Below are 19,598 nucleotides of genomic sequence, written 5' to 3' on the forward strand. Positions count from 1 at the left end.
TATTATCTGCAAATGTGCTTGTAGTTATATTAGTATGTTTTTGCTCAAATTAAAAAATGAGTCACAGTTGGAGCTGATTATTTTAATTGTCATATTTTTCGTCTTGTGTCACACATTAGATTGTGGATGCAAAATGGGCTCATTGTTCTTTGTTTCATTTAAAACACATCAAATTCTGTTTCTAACAAAAGAAATATGTTTGGCAAGAAAATGGTGCACTCAATACTACTATCTCTAAATAGATACTACAAGTGTGTCAGATGTTAATTGTAAACTTCTAATGTCACTTTAAAAAAAAAAAAAAAAAAAAAAATTTGTAAATGCATTTAATTGATTGTGATTTTGCTTTTTCACAGTGTGATTTACAAACTCTTGGCCTCTAAAAGTGAAGGAATAAGAGTGCAGGCGCTCAAAGTGATGGGCTACTTTCTGAAACATTTGTCACCAAAGTAAGTAAAATATCAAAGTTGAAATATTATCACTATTTCCCAAACTATACACGTTATAGTTTATAGTGTTTTCTGTATTTCAGTGTGTGTTAGAAATGTAACAGAGCATACGTTCATGAGTAAAATGAAGAAATAAGTGATATTACATTATATCACATTACATCCAATTACATTATACATTTTGATAAATTTTACCGTTGATTCCATAATTTTCATTTTTCAAATTTCTTTTGTGGTTTCTGTGGCTACGTATTTCAGTTTTACGGTCAGTTTCCTAATGATAATGATGTATTATTGTATTGTAGGAATCTAATTATACAGCAAAATTTCAAAATGGGTCATGTTAATATTGATACTCTATTTAGCTGCAGGCGTCACTGTCAAAATAAACTAAAAAAAACTGAATCACCAGTTCAGCAAACCACCTTTATTTTCATTTTGAGTATTCTTTTCATACGGTTGTGTCTCTTTTGATCTATTTTGGGTGGAAATGCTTGATGAAATTCAGGTCATATTGCAAATTTAATCGTTAATTGTTCATTATTACTTCTGACCAACCATTACGGTGTAGTGTGTGCAGCCTCTGCTTAAATAGGAGCACCAGAAGCAACTCTTGTCCTGTCTCAGTAACAGCTTTTAAGCCTCGTGATCCTAAAGCTATCTGCAAACCGTCCACAGTTTGCTGAGTTACCATGCTAAAATTGGAAGTGATGCATGATGAGAGATGAAAGTGACAAAGACTTTTCAGTGAAGCACTCCTCTTACTTAGTCAGCAAGGATTCACTTTTTCATTTCCTCCATGTCAAATGTGAGCTGGAGCTACAGATTTCAGCTGCTGTAATTATTTGACTCATCAGAACCTCCAGATTTCTCCCCTTGCTGCTTCTCAACATGTGTGATTTTTCAAGGACATTTTCAATATGATTTTAAAATTACTTTGGAAATAAATTTCATTGATGTCAAGCCAGTTTTGTACAGTGCAGCATGTTCCAGTTTAGAAGAGGTGCTGCATTATTTTCTCAACAGTGGAATTTGCAAATGCTGATGTTTACTTACTGACCTTTGACCTCCTAATGTCCTGATCAGGAGGAAGTCTGAGGTCATGCTGAGTCACGGCCTCTTCTCTCTGCTCACTGAACGCCTGATGCTCCACTCCAGCCAGTTCACCATGACAACCTACAACGTGCTCTTCGAGGTCAGAGCTCTGCCAACATTCACTCTCCCCGGCCTGAACATACTAGAGAACAATGAACTACAATACTAAGCTCTGTGTTAAACTATTTGCCAGTATTTATTTTTTATATGCATTTTGTGTGTATGATTCACTATACTGCCGAGTTTGTGCCTTGCACGCTAACGTTTGTCAAATTTTCCAACTTAATATGAAATTTTAATGAAATACATGAAACAATAAATCCCACAGTTGATCACCTGTAATTATTCCCCAATATACTGCATGATGGTGAAACATATACATAGCTATGTGTATCCATAGTGGGGTTTGTTTCTCTGTTACTGTTAGGACCGATGTAGATATTTATGACTTGAAACCCCTCTCTGTCCCGTGGTAGATCCTTACAGAGCAGATCTGCACTCAAGTGATCCATAAACAGCATCCGGACCCCGACTCCACTGTGAAGATTCTCAACCCACGTAAGTGCCTCCTCTGCGCCACTGTACTCTCCTAAATCATCCCCTGCAGCGTACCCTCTACATACCTATTGCTCTATACTGCACTGTAAGGATATTCCCCACGGAACTGTGCGATCTCTATATACAGTCAAACAAATGAAGGACATAAATTTAGCAGCCGGAGGGTGTTTTCATACCAAGTGAGCCTAGCATGAGGATGGAACAAATGCTTTGTGTGACAAATACACACATCTGCTAGTTTTATTGTCAGGATTAATTTACATATAAAAGAAATGATAAATGAAATGAAATTATAACGGGACTTCATTCAGTGTGTAAGAAATGTTATATTGGTTTATGCATTTAATGAATTCAGTCAATTATATAATTGCATTTAAGTGAGTTTAGAGTTTAATTGTTCAGCATTTGCTTAACTCATATGTATAATATTGATACAGTATTTGTATGTACATTGTGGAGTAAATATTTAATGTTGCAATATTTTGTAATTATCTTTTTTTGTATTTTACCATCAAACTTAGTGTTAATGTTAATGTTAATCATGTTAATGTTTTATATTTTATATTAAAATAAAATTTAAATTACAATTAAAATTTCATAATTAAAAATATGATTTAATCGCTTGTATTGATCATAACATAATTAAACAGAGATTTGAATAAAATTATGGCTTAATGTAAAAGAGTATATTTAAAAACCCCTTTTTCATTTACTTTTTCTACCAGTGCATCATTACAAAACAATCTGAGCTGGCTGAAACTCCTGGCTTAGATCAATGTTCCCATCCTATATTTTCAGGCCGTTACTCACCTCCGGTTTCATGTCGGCTCACAAAATGTTTTTATATAGTGAACTCTTGAGTATTCATTTCAGCTAAGAAAAGAAAACATCCCTCTGTCTTTTATACCGGTGCTTCCACACATACCACTGCACCTCTGTGCACACACTTGCAAAACAGCTTTAATCAGTTTGAAATCCAAGCACTTGGTGTAATCACAACCAAGGTTTACTTCCAACCAGCCTTAATCTGACAAGGTCCTGCTGCAGTCACACATTGATTATCTTAAGCCTTTATTGTGTTAAAAACTCTCCTACCCAACCGTCCTAGACAGGCGATATATATCATAGGAACCTTGTATGGGTTTGTACATGTGAGCACATTCTATGGAACATAGAGCGGTGGTCTGTTTCTCCTTTGCCGTGCATTCTCTTGATTTAATCTGCGACAAACTCCCAAAATGGCCCCCTGATTGCAGTCTTTAGTAACGTCAGAGCCAATCAAACAAACCGAGGAAGTACCGTTTCCCTCAAATTAACTCAAGGGAAAGGAACCAAAAGCAAATGGAAAAAAGAAGGGAATACGCCATCCCTCCATCCTCATTCCCGGTACATGCTGGGGTAATTTTCTGGCGGTAAAGGTTCAGCGACTCATAATTTGAGTGACTAAGGCGTAGAAACAACACAACCGTCTGCTGGGGCAAAGGGGGCAGAGGTTAGTGCCAAGGTCTGAAGAGACAAGTGAAATCTAAGCCCTGCCGTCTCTCTACTCAAAGCAAATGGACACTGACATTGTCTAGATAATTCATCTAAACAGTCAGTCTCTTCGGTTTAACCGAAGCCAAGCCTTCCAGAAGGGCCTGTGACTCGGGCTCTGTTTGAAACGATACCAAAACCATTACAGTATAATAAAGATCAATGGCCCAGACTTTTTTATACTCCTCTGTTCTGTTTTTCTTACCAAAGGCGCAGATTTTTAGGTGTGTACATCTGGGAGTTCAGATAGTTTGTGACACAATGATTTGCACATGTTGAGACCAATGTATGATTTCGTTGTTGATTTGTGCAGTTTCCCCATCGGCATCCAAAAAGCAAGTGAATGTTGGATGTTTCCAAATCCAAACTTTTTTATTATAATCCTTGAAAATACAACTTCCTGAAATGTATTATATTACAAAATGGACAACACAGACATGCATTATAACAGATCAAGTATCAGTATATTTTCAGGCCGTGTTATGTTCATTTCTGCGGCTCCCTGAACATTTTTCATTTCAGTCCTTGAACAAAACGGCTTTGCTTCTGTTAATATTTCTAGAGATTCTGAAGGTAATAGCTGCTCTGCTGAAGAACTCTCCCCCATCCCCTGAGAGCATGGAGGTGCGCCGGGTCTTTCTGTCAGACATGATCAAACTGTTCAATAACAGTCGAGAGAACCGCAGGTAAGAATTCAGCCACTTCACAGGATAGAGAATCACATCACACACACACACACACACACACACACACACTACTCCACGCAGTGTTTACGTGTCAGTGGGATTCACATTCAGCACTACACCAACCTTCTCATCGCCGTGTACTTTTTGTTTCAGGAGCCTGCTGCAGTGCTCGGTGTGGCAGGAGTGGATGCTCTCTCTGTGCTTCATCAACCCGCGAAACAGCGAGGAGCAGAAAATCACGGAGATGGTGTACGCCATCTTCCGCATCCTGCTCTACCACGCCATCAAATATGAGTGGGGTGGCTGGCGCGTCTGGGTGGACACCCTGTCCATCACCCACTCCAAGGTCAGAGCGCTCATTAAATCCATGCATGCCTCACACTCACACACGCGCACACACACGCGCACACACACACTCATGCACAGGTTAGACGCAGCTTTGTTTATCTTTTTCTGTGAATCTTCGTCTTTCTCCCCATCTGTTTCATTTTGACATTTTTTTTTTTTTACATTTTTTTATTCTGTTTCTGTTTCTTTTCATTTTAAATCACACACTCTTTATCTCTCTGTAGTAAACACATGAACATAGACACACACTTTCAAATCTTGCTGCATTATGGTCAGCCTAAACACCCCCCCCCCCCCCTGTGACTGTAACTGTAGCCCTGCTCCCTCAGCTTGGTTCCATCCAAACAGACAGCAGTATTCAGTCAAAGCCATCAGCTCTGTCACCCATATGTTTAGCTTGAACCTGACATAATGCAATTCATCAAGTAAGAAATTAGAGAGCATTATCGTCTCGCAGTGTAGGCTAGCGTAGTAATTGAACCTTGCCTCTCAGTGCCCATCAGATTAAGCTTATGGAAGCTATACAGTGATTATAATTTAAAAGCTAGTTACAGTATAAACCAGTGGGAATGAATCCACCAGCCCCTCCACTCTTTATTTATGTATAGAGTCTCTTTCTTTCACATTGCACAGATAAAAATAAACTTCTGGCACTTCTTATTTCCAAAAGCTGAATTCAAAATACTGCTTTAGAAATTCAGTGTTGATATCGTATTACGCTACTCTGTTCCAAAGCAGTGAAGTAATTGAGGTTGGTGTCAGATTGTGGTCTGGGGGGTTTTTAAGCCTGGCAGATTGAAGGTTGAGTTAAAGAAGTGCTCGTGATATGAGACGCTTCACTGTGCTGTGGGATGCTGTGAGTGCTGGCGACCAGTAGGGGGCACAGACAGACTGCATGGGAGAGGATCAGTGTGAGGGCAGCAGTTAGCTCGGTGGTGTGTGTTGTATGCTAGATGCCCTAAACTCCCAACATGTCCCCTCTCCTGTGAACACTGTAGAAACTAGCTTCCAGTGGAAGGGAAAATAAAATGTGTATACATTAAGTTGTAAGGAAATTTTCTGCCCTGCCGGTCAAGGGCAGCATTTGGTGTGAGGTGGTTGCAAGAACTATTTGCTCAATACAGTGATAGTGAAACTGAAACTGTAAAAGCAGATGTCTGCGTGCTTTACTGTGTTGTACTATCATTCCATCACTGTTATATTTATAAACCATTATTGCCATTATTACTCCCCAGTTGAAAAAGCATTTGATCAAAAATAGAATTGTGATATTTCTGTTGGGCAGTGATTTTAAAAAAACACTGGTGCAAATATAATTAATAATATTAATCTGAGATTTTAGATGTTCATGAATGACATGTAATCAATAGGAATTAGTTTTACCTTTTTAAAGTTTTGTTCTGGTTTCACCTGTTCATAAAGCTGCAGTGTGTTGGGGTCTCATTTTAAAACACAGCAATGTGGTGTCGTGCAGAAAGTGTTTGTTCTTCTCTGCACACGACAGCCTGTAATTGCCTCTTTTCCCATAATTGCACAAGATTAATGCTTTTTCTTCTTGGCTCTAGTAACAATACCCAGCACTCACCTAGGAGCAGAATTTCACACATACGCTGTGTGTGAATAAACCCATGCACTTGTAAGATGTGAGATACACACACACGCACGCACACAGTGCCTGTGAATCAGATTGTTGCATTGGGGGCTAGCCACCAAGATACATGCATCTGCTATAAAAAAGCTAAAGAAACTCAATTGCAATTTTATTGTCCTGTTTGATAGATTTCCTGCCACCTTTGTAGCACCAAAGCTGTTTGTCACTGTTGCTCTCTCCTCCCACTGCTGCAGGGCTGTGTATGTGCGTGTGATTGCGCGCGCGCGCGTGTGTGTGTGTGTGTGTGTGCGCGCATTTGTGTCTGCGTTTGTGTGAATGTGAGTTACCAGGCACATTTTCTCTTTGCCCTCCCTCTCTCTTGGGCCCTAGTAAGCCTTTCTCTCCGATCCCATTGAATATTCATCGGAACCATGCAAGAACAATCAGAGAAACAAGGCCTCATAAATACAACCAGCCCACTGGGAGCCTCCTTGATAAGTGCATATATGCATTCACAAATACATATATACACGCTTCATCTTTACATGGACTACATGGCTTAGTTTGCTTTGTGTCAACCATGCTAAAATTGTCAGTTTGGCATGTACACAGATAATATGTTTAATGCTGAATGCAACGTTTTCAATGCAACATTCTTTGTGAGTCAAGAAGAAAAAATTGTCCCTTCTAGCAATCTTCACAATCTCAGCTTTTTCCTTTTAATATATTATTCCTTTTTGTATCTTGTACCTTTTTGTTTTTGTTTTCCTGCATTTTGTCTGTTTTGGCTCCATAAAAATCCTTATTGGCTGACACCTGCCAGAAGCTCATGGTAGAGCAGGATGAGCAACTGTGCTTGTCAGTTTTTACTTATTTTTCTTGTATTTTGTAGCCCATCAGCAAACAGAAGTATATGGGCCATATTTCATATCTTTTTAGTTTTTCATCCCATTCTGTAAGTGTAAGAAGTTTAATTTAGTTTAGTTATGCTGGGAGCTGTAGATTGAGATTGTTTACTGATCACCCCAGGTTTTTTTTATTTTCATTTGTTTTATTTTATTTTGTTGGCTCCTGGCAAAGCATAGACCAGCTTGTTGAGAAGTTGAAATTAGAAAAAGATCTGTGTATTTGTTTGTGTGTGTGTTTAGTAAGTATGCTCGTGTGTTTGTATGCGTGCAGTATATCCTTTTATGTCAGTCATCAGCAAGTAAATGTATCTGCATATGCATCGCTCTGAACAGACAGATGTTCCTGCAGGTGGGCATGCTGACACAACAGCCCTCCCACTTTCAACCCACACACCCACCCAAGGTGCCCCTCGTCCATCTCTGCACACAAATCAGTTTGAGAATAAGGAGATCTCCAAAAGAGAGAGATTGGGGCGTGAAGGTCCCGCTGTCCTTCAGACTCCCACTGTCAGCTAACTTCATTACTCCTGTCAGACATTTTAGCACAAAGATAAATATGAGTCGAAATGAGCCGACAGATCTTTGACAAAATATAATATACACTGAGGTATTTTAAAAATCTACTAATTTTACAGCTACATTTTGGAAGCATGGTGTTTACGTTTATCAGTTCGGCCTTTGTCAGTTCATGATGGAATGCCAAATATTGGAGTTAAATAGTTTTGCCATACAGTCTTTACCTCCTGGATTCATTGAGACATTAACACAGGAGACTCGAGCTGTTGTTCTTGGCAAAGAGTTTCAGGTAGATGCATTGACAAGTAGACAAAGAAAGGAGAAAGCGAATACACTGAAAAGCCAATGCTAGATAAAAGCCATGCATCAAGTGTTGTCTATGTTCTCTCGTAGCAAGCCAGTTGCAAGTGCTAGTGTTTTATGTATTTGATCTTTCATCTTATAATTTGAAAATAAATATTAAAATGTCAAAGTGCAATATATTATAATCAAATGATGGATTTCCTGTGAATTTGCTTGTTTGGCTAAAAGCTATTTTAGCGCACATAATCTTTGCGCGAGCCTGTCCTCCTATAGCGAAGATAGAAATGACAGATACAGTAAATACTAGAGGCATATCACTGGATCGGGTCAGCAGGAGAAAACTAAGAAGAAAAATGTTTGAACAAGGAGTGAGAAAGGAAGATATTGTGAACAAGAGCAAAACCGCATGGCCAGCACAGCAGTTACAGATGACATTGATTTTGGAGGAGGAATTGCATTTAGCTAATCGGATTAGAGACACGCTGCCCTCCCCATTTCCCCTTTGTTTTGTGGTTGCTTGCTATCTATTGATCTAAATGCGGACTCCCATGCTCCTACTGTGGGGTCCCCCAAGATCACCGCTTTGCCACCCTGACCCTCACCTAACAGGTTGTGGTGTTGGCCCTTTGCTTAGTCTGGATCAGTTGTACAGTTCAGACACGGGGACAATGGAAGTTCTACTGAAGTTTCTGAAAAGATTTGTCTTGTTTTGAAAATGTGATCGCAGCCGTTGTTTGACTGCAGGGAAGTTTTTGTGATATATTTATGTTGTTGGAAAAATATTGTGGGCCACGAACCAACAGAGACTTGCCCTGTTGAAGTACTGCAGTGTCCTTTTTGTTTACGGTAGTGTGTCCTATTTCCAAAGTGTTTCAAATCTTCAGTATGATCTGGCTCTGCTGTGCCCAGTTAATACCATGTTACCTGTCACATTAGAAAAGCCCACCATGTTTTTGTACATTACCATAACATTTTTCCATACCCCACTGAGGCCAGGCCGAGTCATGGAGTAGAATGAAATTAGATTAGATCAGCGCTGATGTCTTAGCCACCCAGGGCAGTTTTCTATATATTGTAGCAAGGCTAAACGCTATTTTAAAAACCACAGAGACATATTCTACCTCCGTCTAATGGTAACTGGATCTGTTGCAGAGCCGCATTTAAGGCCAACATACATCATCTTAATGTACAGACTGCATCCTGAATCCATGACGTTATACGCTGCACTGCTCTCTCGCATAATTTCCATAGCAGTGCACTCTGAATGCAGCCTTTTAATTGCTAAAAATGCTAAATGTCAAATTAAGCTCAAACTAATGGGGTAGAAGGTCTTGCTGTGTGATCAGTGGGAAAGAGGGAGGAAGAGAGAAGGAGACGGACTACTGGTGCATTTAGAACAGGCTGTGCACTCAGAAAACAGCTATGGATTACCAATCACTGCTCCCCACTACAGAAGATTAATGAGCACCCGTGTAGCAGGCTAATTTAGAACAATAACGCCTAATTAATTACAAATAATCAGCTTCTTTCTCTCTCTTTCCTTTCTTGCACTCTCAATGACTCACTTTCTTCCTCTTCCTCCTCTGCAATTTCTTATTTTTTTTTCTCTCCTTTTGATCTCTGGCTTTCTCATTTTCTTTGTTTCTCTCTCTCCTTATGTCCAAATAGCCTCAGGTGAAAAAGCAGTAAAGTGGGTCTAGTCCCCCCTCAACCCCCCCTCCAACCACCAACCCATCTTTGACTTTCTGTCCTCCAAGCTCAGTGATTAATGTAGGGTCTTAAATTAGGCGTGGGAGGATTTGCCGATGCTGGACACGCACTCAGAACAGCTTGCAGACACACACTAATAGTATCTACTGCTAATCTATGACTGCTTACATGGATGGGCTCTTCCTCAAATGCCACTGCAGACCATTGTCGTTATAGACTAGCAGTCTAGTCTACCCATATCAGATGGTAAGAAGACTGAAAGGGGTTAATAGGCCGTGGGCAGCTGCATGTAAGAGAGAGGGAAAAGTTTTAAATGTGGCACAGTTTGGTTCGGTGTGGTAACAAGCTTATAACAGCAACTTTTATTTACAGGGTGAAAGTGTGAAGCAGTGGATATCAGTTAGAGAGCAGGAGACAGGTTTATATGAAAATGTGTCATGGAATTAGTTGTAATTTTCTTTGGAATTGTTGGTGGCACATCATGAAGTAGCCCCTAAAAGCGAATTGTTTACTAGGTTTATGAAATGTATCATTAACTAGCAAGGTCGTGTTCAAATGTCCTATTGGTACAACATTTAATAATATCTTTAAAAAAAAAAAAACATGGTCAGGGTCTTTAGACATATTTTTCCAACAGACTTGCAGAAAATTCACCTAAAGGATATTTCTTGTCTGTTAAAATTTGTGTATTTATTTTTGTAGTTTTAGCTGTTTGATTGTGTGACTGTGTGATTGTGTGTTTGTTTCTTGGCACATCAGACTTTACTGTAGCGACGACACTGTGTTCTTAAATCTTAGCAATTATTTTGGTAAGTAAAAAGTTATCATAACCAGTTGAAATGATGGCCAAAACTGTAACAGTAATACCTAAATTAGCATCTATTGTTTGATTTAAAGACATACATTTGAACATATAATCTTTTGTGTTTGCAGGTAACCTTTGAGCAGCACAAGGAGAATCTGTCCCGCATGTTCCGTCAGTACCAGCGACAGGAGTCTGGAGCCTCTCTCAGCACAATCCGAACCGTCTCTGGTGTCAGCCAAAGCTCTGAGACCACGGAGTGCGTTAATGGGCCACCTGCAGAGGAGGCGGCCCCTTCCACTGTCATTGAGCTTACAGTGGACGAGTTGTCCCAGAAGTCCCCTGACTCAGCATCTAGTTCCACCATCCCCTCCAGCCCGCTGGAGAGTGCTGATGAAAGGGGACACGCATCCATCACTGTGTCCAACATCCTGGCAAGGCCCGAGGAAGAAGAGCAGAGGTTGGCTCAGGGTTCTTCCAAAGATGGCTCAGGTGATGGAAAAGAGACTGAAGCTACTGTGACACAAAAAACTGACACAGAGGAACTGAGTGAAGAGAACAATAAGCAGGAAGCAGTGACTGAGTCTTCCACTGATAAGGACAATGATAATCTACAAAGGAACACTAGCAACACGCCTGAAGCAGCTGACACAAAAGCAGTAGAAGTGGTTGGTGACTCTACTACAACACCAACAGATGGTGAAAAATGTGAGAGTGAACACAACAAAGATAAATCATCAACCTCCATGACAGAAGACTCTTTAAATGAAGCAGACACAGAAGTGCCAGTGGTTTCAGAACATGAAGGTAGGACTGACCAAGCCTCCCCTGAGACTGCAGCCTGTCTGGAGAACAGTGTGCTGGGTGGAGCGTCTGTTTTCAATGAGGACCTGGTTGACGTGTCGTCTGTTAGCGACCAGATCCATCCTAGTGATGCTGATGATAGCCAAGAGGAGTCCTCTTACGCTTCTGCTGCTGCCGGAGAGGAGGCGGAAGTATTAAAAAAGGAGGAAGGTAAACATGAAGATGATGAAGGCAATAAAAATGATCAGGAAGGACAGGAGTTGAAAACGGAAGAAGAAAAAGATGAGAAACAGGAGGTTAGCATGCATGAAAAAACTGGAGAGAGTCAAGCTGAGGAGAAACAGGTGTCTAATTTAGAGGGTCAGACTCCTCCAACGGAAACACCTGAACAAATTGTGACAGAAGCACCCAAAGAAAAAGTTAAAGATGAACAGTCTTCCCCGACGGCTGAGACCTCCACTTCAGAGCAGCAGCCCTCAGACAGCACACTACCCTCTACAGCCCAGGAGGTTGCAGCAGCATCGGCCTCAACTTCTTTCAGCCAGCCCTCCGAGACCAGCGGCACCGCTGGAGAGGAAACCTCGTCCAGTGCCCCACACAGCAGCACCACCGCCTCGACCTCTGACACGCAAAAGAGTGCCGACTCTGTCAGCAAGACCAAAGAGATTAAAATTGCCAGACTGGATGTGTCCAATGTGGCCTTAGACACAGAGAGACTTGAACTGAAGGAGACCTCTACAACAGTATGCATCTGTTTTTTTGTTTTTTTTTTCTTCTTCCTAGTCCCTCCTCTTTTAGATCTTTAGAATTCACTACAATGTGTTATGGGTTATAGGTTTGAAATGTTTATTTTTTGCTGCAAATTAAATAGAAACGTTTCTCACAGGCCTACGTCATGTTATGGCTCATTGTGTACTGCACATGCCTCTCTGTAGGAGACAAGCCAAGGCCAGCCGGCAGCAGCAGCAGCAGCAGCGGGAGGGGGAAGTTCGTCGGGTCAGCCGAGAGAGAGCGGCACCTCGGCTCCTCGCTCCACCATGTTTCGCATCCCAGAGTTCCGCTGGTCCCACATGCATCAACGCCTCCTCACTGACCTGCTCTTCTCCATTGAGACAGATGTCCAGATGTGGAGGAGGTAGGGTAGCACCGATTTGCTGACTCTGACTTCGCTGATGCTTAAGCTAACAATTATTTTGTCAATTGATTAATGGAATAAAGATTTATTGAGCTTTCATGTCTCTGAGGACTAAAGCAGAACTTCAGATTACATTTAACCAAAAATCAAGTATCTGTTGATGCTGTGGAATTCATTGTTTATTAAACGCACTTGTCGAGGTCGACCAATAGACATTACATTCTCTAGACATGTAAACTGTGGGACATTTTCATCCCTAAGGTTAGCAGTTATCTATGTGTAATCAAACCAGGAAGAACTATGAACACAGTTTATCTGTACGGTAGCTACTGTGTTGTTACTCACCAAAAACATGCTCTCGTTTTAAGCTTGTTGTGTAACATCTTTCCTATTCTCCCGTCTCTCAGTCATTCCACAAAGACAATTCTGGACTTTGTGAACAGCAGTGAGAACGTGGTGTTTGTCCACAACAGTATACACCTCATCTCCCAGGTGGTGGACAACCTCATCATGGCTTGTGGAGGCATTTTACCTCTGCTCTCTGCTGCCACCTCGTCTTCTGTGAGTCTCCTTAAGTGTGTGTGTGTGTGTGTGTGTGTGTGTGTGTGCGCGCGCGCGCGTGTGTGTGTGTGTCTACTTTTGTCTGTGGCTCTATATGTAGCTGATGGCTCCAATCACAGGAAGTTATCCATCCACATTGACCTTTCTCTATTGCATTAGACTACAGTTAGCTGCTTTCTAACATTGTTAGTTTGTTGTTTTTGTTGTCTGACCTCAGTGACTGTGGCTCTCTTACATGAGTCTTTGCCTCTGCCAATGACCTGACCAGCCTGTCAACCGATCGGGTTGATGTTCAATTCCATTATAATTCAGTTACATTCAGTTTAGTGTGGTCTGTAACTAAATTTAAAGTTAATGTGAAAAATTACAACTATACAATATAATGTGTTTTCAGTTGCATATATTGAATATGTTCATTATGTTTTTAGGTATATTTTCTGTATCACAGCTGTGATTAATCATTGGCCATTTTACATAAGTTTGGAAAAAATATGCTCAGGCCTAGAACCAGCATAAAAATTAACTGTAATGTTATTGTTACTAAAGAATGGACTTTCACAATCAATGTTTCTATTGTTAGTTTTAAACCAAAAGCAAAAATGTAATGCTACTTATTTACCATTGCATTAAAATAACATACCATTAAAATAAAGTTAGTTTTTTGTTTTTTTAAAAATGTATTTTCATTTATATAAGATAAAAATAAAATAAATTAAATAAAATCTTACATGGAGTTCCCAGTCACGTACCCCTTAACTTATGTACTTTTATGATTACTTATCCATCAATTAAATTTAATTAAACTTCTGTGTAATTTTTCCTCTCTCTACTACCAGCATGAACTGGAGAACATTGAGCCATCCCAAGGCCTGGCAGTGGAGGCTTCAGTCACCTTCTTACAGCGCCTCGTCAACCTCGTGGATGTTCTCATCTTTGCCAGCTCCCTCAACTTCACAGAGATAGAAGCAGAGAAGAACATGTCGTCAGGAGGCATCCTCCGACAGTGCCTTCGCCTTGGTATCTCATCCATTCTTTCCCTTGTTTGTCCCTTCTCCCTTTTTTTTTTTCCCTCCAACCTTGCAGAGTTTCCAGATGTTTAGCTGTCTTTCTCCTCATCTGTGTCCACTCACTGAACTTCCTTCTTTTATCGCCTCCTTTTACTAAGCCCTCTGTCCTCCCCTGTTCATCGATCCACCTCATATCAGCCGGCAGTAGCCTCTGGTATAAGCCCCAGTCATGGCTCCCTGCAGCCTTTTTGACCTTCCCTTCGGTATTCTCTCTTTCCTCTCTGCCTTCCTCCTCTTCATCTCCCTCTGCTGTTCTCATCCCCTCGCCTCTTTCACTCTGCTCGTATCAGCACTCTCTTATCTTGTTATTATAACCCCTCTGCATGGCAACACTCTAAAATGGCTGCTATCATGATGTAGTGAGTTCTCCATAATGGCCTTGGCTGCACTGTACTGCAGCGTAGCCCGAGGCCTTTCTCTGGCTCCTGTTCCAGGCTATTAAAGTTTCCTCTGACAGCATCAGAAGCAGAGCCTCGGTCTAGCTGAATAAAAGATATTGAAATTCTTACATTATTAATTTTCTATGGTGAACCTTTTCAGCAAACACAGATCAACACAGTATACACACACGCTTGCTTGAAAGAGGTGCAATACGTTCTGCACCGATTTAAATAATTTCTTCATGCTTTGTTCTATATATGTAATGGTGCATATGCAGGTATCTGCTTTTGCTTTTAGATACTCATTACAGTGAAGGTTTCATACAAAAAGGCTGTCAAAATAAAAACATGTTGTACGAAGAGCACTTCTTCTCTCAGGTATTATCCAACTACCGTTGCTGCGGTTGGGTTTTTGCAGGAAGGCGATGCCACCATACCACAGGTCCAGTTTTAGAAAGCAGCCGTTATGAAATGAATATTTGATGAGGTATGCGCTCCCCATTGCTGGCACCTAATCTGATTTTGGAAGACTATAACAAGGTTTTAGCGTCTCCACCCCTCCCTCCCCCCTCTTTTTATAAATGGTCGTATGAAAGAGTAGTCCTAATGGAAAAAGCGAGCCCATTTCCAGACGGAATAATTCCCTCCTTCGTAATCTAAATGGCTCAGAGTTAACATTTGTCAGTTGTCAAGTATGGAGCAGCAGGGGGTTGGGAGGGGCTCAGACAGGAGAGCAGTACATTAGATTACAAATGGTAAGTGTGCCAGTTCTGAACCCACGTAAACTTGTCGGACCACAAGATTTTTTTTCTGGCGAAGGACGTGTCTTGCTGCCTACTCAGCATGTGCACACCCCAGCAGTGTCATTTGTTATGGGAGCTGTGCAGTGGATGTGATTCAGGAGCACACCCTTGCACTATGACCTTGGGAGGAGAGGTGGAGCAGGGAAGAGTGAATGATGCTGCCAGAGTTGGCCAGAGCACTGACCTTGTTGTGGCCCCACTTTTTCTCCTTTGTTTTTGTCTCTCTCAGCTGCTCCTCCTGTGGTTTTCTTAGTTTACGAGCTGGATATTCACATTCTCATTTCTCTTTATGCATTTGCTTTGGGTGTCATCTCTTCAGAAGCATTTGTCAGCATAATTCTCCTACATATTTCTCTGAAAGTGACTTTATTTACATGTTGTCACATAATATCTGTTCCCCTGTCCCTCCCCAGTGTGTGCAATGGCAGTGAGAAACTGTCTGGAGTGTCAGCAAGCCCAGTTTAATCATGGCACAGAAGGCTCGGCCTCCAACTACACAGCCATGCCCAGCACTGTGCTCGGAACAGCCAAGTCTGCCTCTGCACAGGCAAGTAATCCAGATCGTATCGTCACTTCATTGTCCTATAAATTTCTCACACTTCCCTCAAAATGCAAAATAACACTGTAAATCTCAGTAATTTGCTCTCACTCTTGTACTGGCCATCCTTATTGTTTTGCCTTTTTTGTTTTTTTACACTTGAAAACAGTGACAATCCTCCCTTGTCCTTTTCCCGTACTCACGAGTAAACCAAAGCAGCTTTGTCCTTTGTCCTGCTCACCAACAACAACCAAGTGTTATTGCATTAGCTCATGTCTTATTATATTACCACACTGGTTGCTATTTGTTACACTAGACTAGGTTTTTGTCATTGCCCCTTTGATTTGATACAGTGACTTCCAGTAAAGTCATGTTGTTCTTCCCTGAACCGGGTGTTAAAGCTCATTTATAATGCAGTGGCTCTATAGAAAAGCCATTATGTTAAGGACATGATCCCAGGAGGAATAGCTTCCCTAAGCTGTGAAACCTTAACCTACCCCATGAAGTGCACATGAATTACTAAACAACCAGCTTGGTATAGAAGTGCATGTGCTTTTTGGACTTCACTTGTAGACAATAACATGTGGTAATGGTTTGATTTTCATGCACGTGCGCAGAGTCCTGTTGATGCAGTGACAGGTGGAATGTCTCCAGTCAGAGACCTGGACCGGCTGCTTCAGGACATGGACATTAACCGCCTCAGGGCCGTCGTCTTCAGAGATATTGTGAGATGCCCATCTACCACATTCACATGTTGTATACACATAACGCAACCTGCATAGCACCAATGAAATTACTCAGCTGTCACTGCTTTCTGAAGAAGACGCACATATAAACACACACACACACACACACACACACACACACACACACACACACACACAGACACACAGGTTGTTTAGTGTATGTTGTTTGTTCCAGGAGGACAGTAAGCAGGCTCAGTTTCTGGCTCTTGCTGTGGTGTACTTCATCTCAGTCCTCATGGTGTCCAAGTACCGTGACATCCTGGAGCCCCACAATGACAAGAAACACCCTCAGCGATCCCAGTCTGCCAGGAGCACAGGTATACAATAGCTCCAAGGAAAAAAATTTCATCTGAAATATTTACTGTGTGCTGTGCTGCAGTGGTTTCCAGCAGTACAAATGCAAACTAACTCTTTCAGGTTGCACGTCAGTCAAGTCAGTAATTTCCCCTCTTTATGTGTAGCTTTTATGTTAATAATTTTTATAGTATGATAAAACTATATAGCATTTAGTTATACAAATTCTTGAGTCTAAAAAATGATTCCGCAAACATAATTTTGTGTTGCAGTGTTTAGTTTTTTCGTCTTTTCCTAGTCTGTGAATCACCTTGCAGCCCTTTGTGTCCCAGTTCCAAGGTTGGGAACCACTGCTGTTATTAATCTCTCATGACGCGGCTTTATAGCTCACACGTCTTCATTATTATTTGTGTCTTCTTAGATAGCGGTGCCATTTCTGGTGGATTGGAAGTAGAGAACGGCGTCTCTCTCCGGCGGTACGACTCTGGCATCGGTGATGACCACACCTCAGCCGCTGCGAGCGAGGCAGACCTGTCATCCTCTGTCGTGACTCACGGTCCAGACGCCATCTCAGAGGCCTTGTCCACGCTGTCGTCTGAGGTCAGACCTGCTCAGCCCGCTGATTCAAAGGGCAAGAATGTGAAGGACATTCTGCGCAGCCTCGTGAGCGCTCCAACTGATGATATCATGGTGGACCCAAGCCTGCTGCCACCAGCGTTTCTAGGAAGTGTGGGCGATGCGGCTAGAGAATCGTCGCAGTTCTTATTTGATAGGTGAGCCCTCAGGTTCAGACATAGATTGACATACACACATACTGCCACGGTATTTCAAGGAAATCCTATATTTCTGCTGCGCATATTGGTGATGGTGGGAAAAAATCTGGACGGAAATTCCCCTGTTGTTGACATGGGTGTAGTCCTGACAGCTTCATCAGTTTCTCAAGAGCCCATATGGTGAATACTCTAGTGACTCTCAAGCTTCACAGTTGACAGTTTCATGCCATTTATCCCAACATAACTGCAGGGTACCTTTGAAAGTCAGACCTTGAAGACATCTCAGCTTGGTATCCTCCTAGGAGGCTTTGTTGGATCTTGAAAAACATTCTGTAACAAAAACCGTTTTGAACCAGGGAATCTAAGTCTCCGACTCTTTCCCTCTTACTCCCATTGTTCTTTCTTTAAGCTGTCGATGCGAGTCCTCATCCCGAGTAAACGGCCTTGCAAAGAACCTGTCTTAAGGAAAACAGGAGTCATGTCTGGGATGGAGAGACGAAGCTGGCAGGAAGCTGTTTCTTTTCACCGTGTCACTGATATTTAACGACTTTCTTTTTCATCTCTCCTACTGCTCCTCTCTCCCTGTCTAACATTCAAAAGGGTTTCCCCCTTTCTCTGGCATAAAGGCTGTATAATTTGCATTACCCCTGGAGGTGCGGGGGGGAACAGTCAGGAGTAAGGCTTCAAAAGCTGAGCGGGGTACTGAAGCCACAGACGGACCCAGGTGAGAGAGGATGGTCACCGGTCTGGTTTGAATTTGGAGCGTTGATTCTGAGACAAACGGCAGAGGGAGGGGGAGGGTGGTAAAGAGTGGGAGGGAGAGAGATGGGAGAAAGAAGTCTCCATGGGGGTGATGTCAAGTCAAGGTTCTCATGTATTGAAGAAAACATTTCTCCGTTTCTCTCTTTTTGCGCTCACTTACAAATACGCACACACACACACACACACACACACACACACACACACACACACACACACAGATACACACACACACTCAGACGCAGTGAGTCTGCCTACCCCCAACTGTGGGAATTCCACGGCATCTCTGTGATCGCGTGTCTTTATCTGAGGAATGCTTTGTCAGGTCTCAGGGCGCTCCTCATATCAGGGGGATTAGACTGGCTCCTGTCCGCTGAGCACACTCAGTAGGAAGAGAGGACGTCAGGAGAGCTGGAGAACATAGACTAACAGCTTGCTCGCTGCCTATGGGAGCCTTTTCATGAAAGGTATATAGCCCAGGCACAGACGGCAAACTTCACCCAGGTCCCTTTTTAAAGGAGACGACATCTACTCTCTGGGTGCTCACACATGAACATCTTGTAGGGTGGCAAATCATGATGATTTTTCGATATCAATTAAAGAATTAGGCTGTCAATATTTTATATTTTTGTTATTAACACATCCCTTGAAAAACACCAAAACCCGGCAGCGTTTTTATTAGTTTTTGTTCAACAATGGGGGTGGAACAAACAGTACTAACAGGTTTTGGCTGCAGAGACAATTCTTTGTTAATTGTGGTCTTTTCATGAGATTTGTTGACGATATATGAAAATATAGATCATCACTGGCCTTATCTTTTAATCCAGCCTTTTTTTTCAGTTAATCCTTGAGTCTGTAAAATGTCCAAACATAGTGAAAAATGATGGTCTCAATTTCCCAGAGTCCACGGCGACATCTCCAACAGTCAGAAACACCCAAATTATTTTGATGTGTCTTGTTCAAAATTACCCAACTATCCATATCATTCGTTGGCTTTAACCCTATATTTATTTTCTAATCTCCTCCCTTTACAATTCTTTATCAGCCTGCAGTCACTAGTCCTTACTATTACAAATTCTACCAACCACATGTATAGCTACGGTGTTTATTATCTTGTTGTAATGACTATCACTGCGCAGCATCTCCCACTAACCAGTAAGTCTCCCAGTGATACCAGTGCAAGTCGGAGCTGACATTCTAGACTGACATCTCCTGCCAAAACATGGCAACTTTCTGCTT

At 41.7% G+C, this 19,598-nt stretch overlaps 1 protein-coding gene across 5 annotated transcripts in view; it reads left to right on the forward strand.

Annotated features, from left to right (window-relative positions):
* The window catches only part of lrba (LPS responsive beige-like anchor protein), a 199,084-nt gene that overhangs the window by 38,805 nt on the left and 140,681 nt on the right, over positions 1-19,598 (forward strand). For 4 of the 5 annotated variants that reach the window (XM_022738141.1, XM_022738143.1, XM_022738144.1 and 1 more), the window contains exons 17-29: positions 357-449; positions 1,536-1,644; positions 2,021-2,102; positions 4,198-4,321; positions 4,475-4,667; positions 10,631-12,046; positions 12,239-12,438; positions 12,846-12,999; positions 13,836-14,016; positions 15,663-15,796; positions 16,405-16,512; positions 16,709-16,850; positions 17,249-17,600. In XM_022738141.1, the coding sequence (XP_022593862.1) occupies positions 357-449; positions 1,536-1,644; positions 2,021-2,102; positions 4,198-4,321; positions 4,475-4,667; positions 10,631-12,046; positions 12,239-12,438; positions 12,846-12,999; positions 13,836-14,016; positions 15,663-15,796; positions 16,405-16,512; positions 16,709-16,850; positions 17,249-17,600 (3,288 nt within the window). The remainder of the gene's footprint in view (positions 1-356; positions 450-1,535; positions 1,645-2,020; positions 2,103-4,197; positions 4,322-4,474; positions 4,668-10,630; positions 12,047-12,238; positions 12,439-12,845; positions 13,000-13,835; positions 14,017-15,662; positions 15,797-16,404; positions 16,513-16,708; positions 16,851-17,248; positions 17,601-19,598) is intronic. The other variant, XM_022738142.1, reaches the window with a different exon arrangement.

This window comes from Seriola dumerili, unplaced genomic scaffold, assembly GCF_002260705.1.
Source record: "Seriola dumerili isolate Sdu_G_001 unplaced genomic scaffold, Sdu_1.0 BDQW01000035.1, whole genome shotgun sequence".
Taxonomy (NCBI): Eukaryota; Metazoa; Chordata; class Actinopteri; order Carangiformes; family Carangidae; genus Seriola; species Seriola dumerili.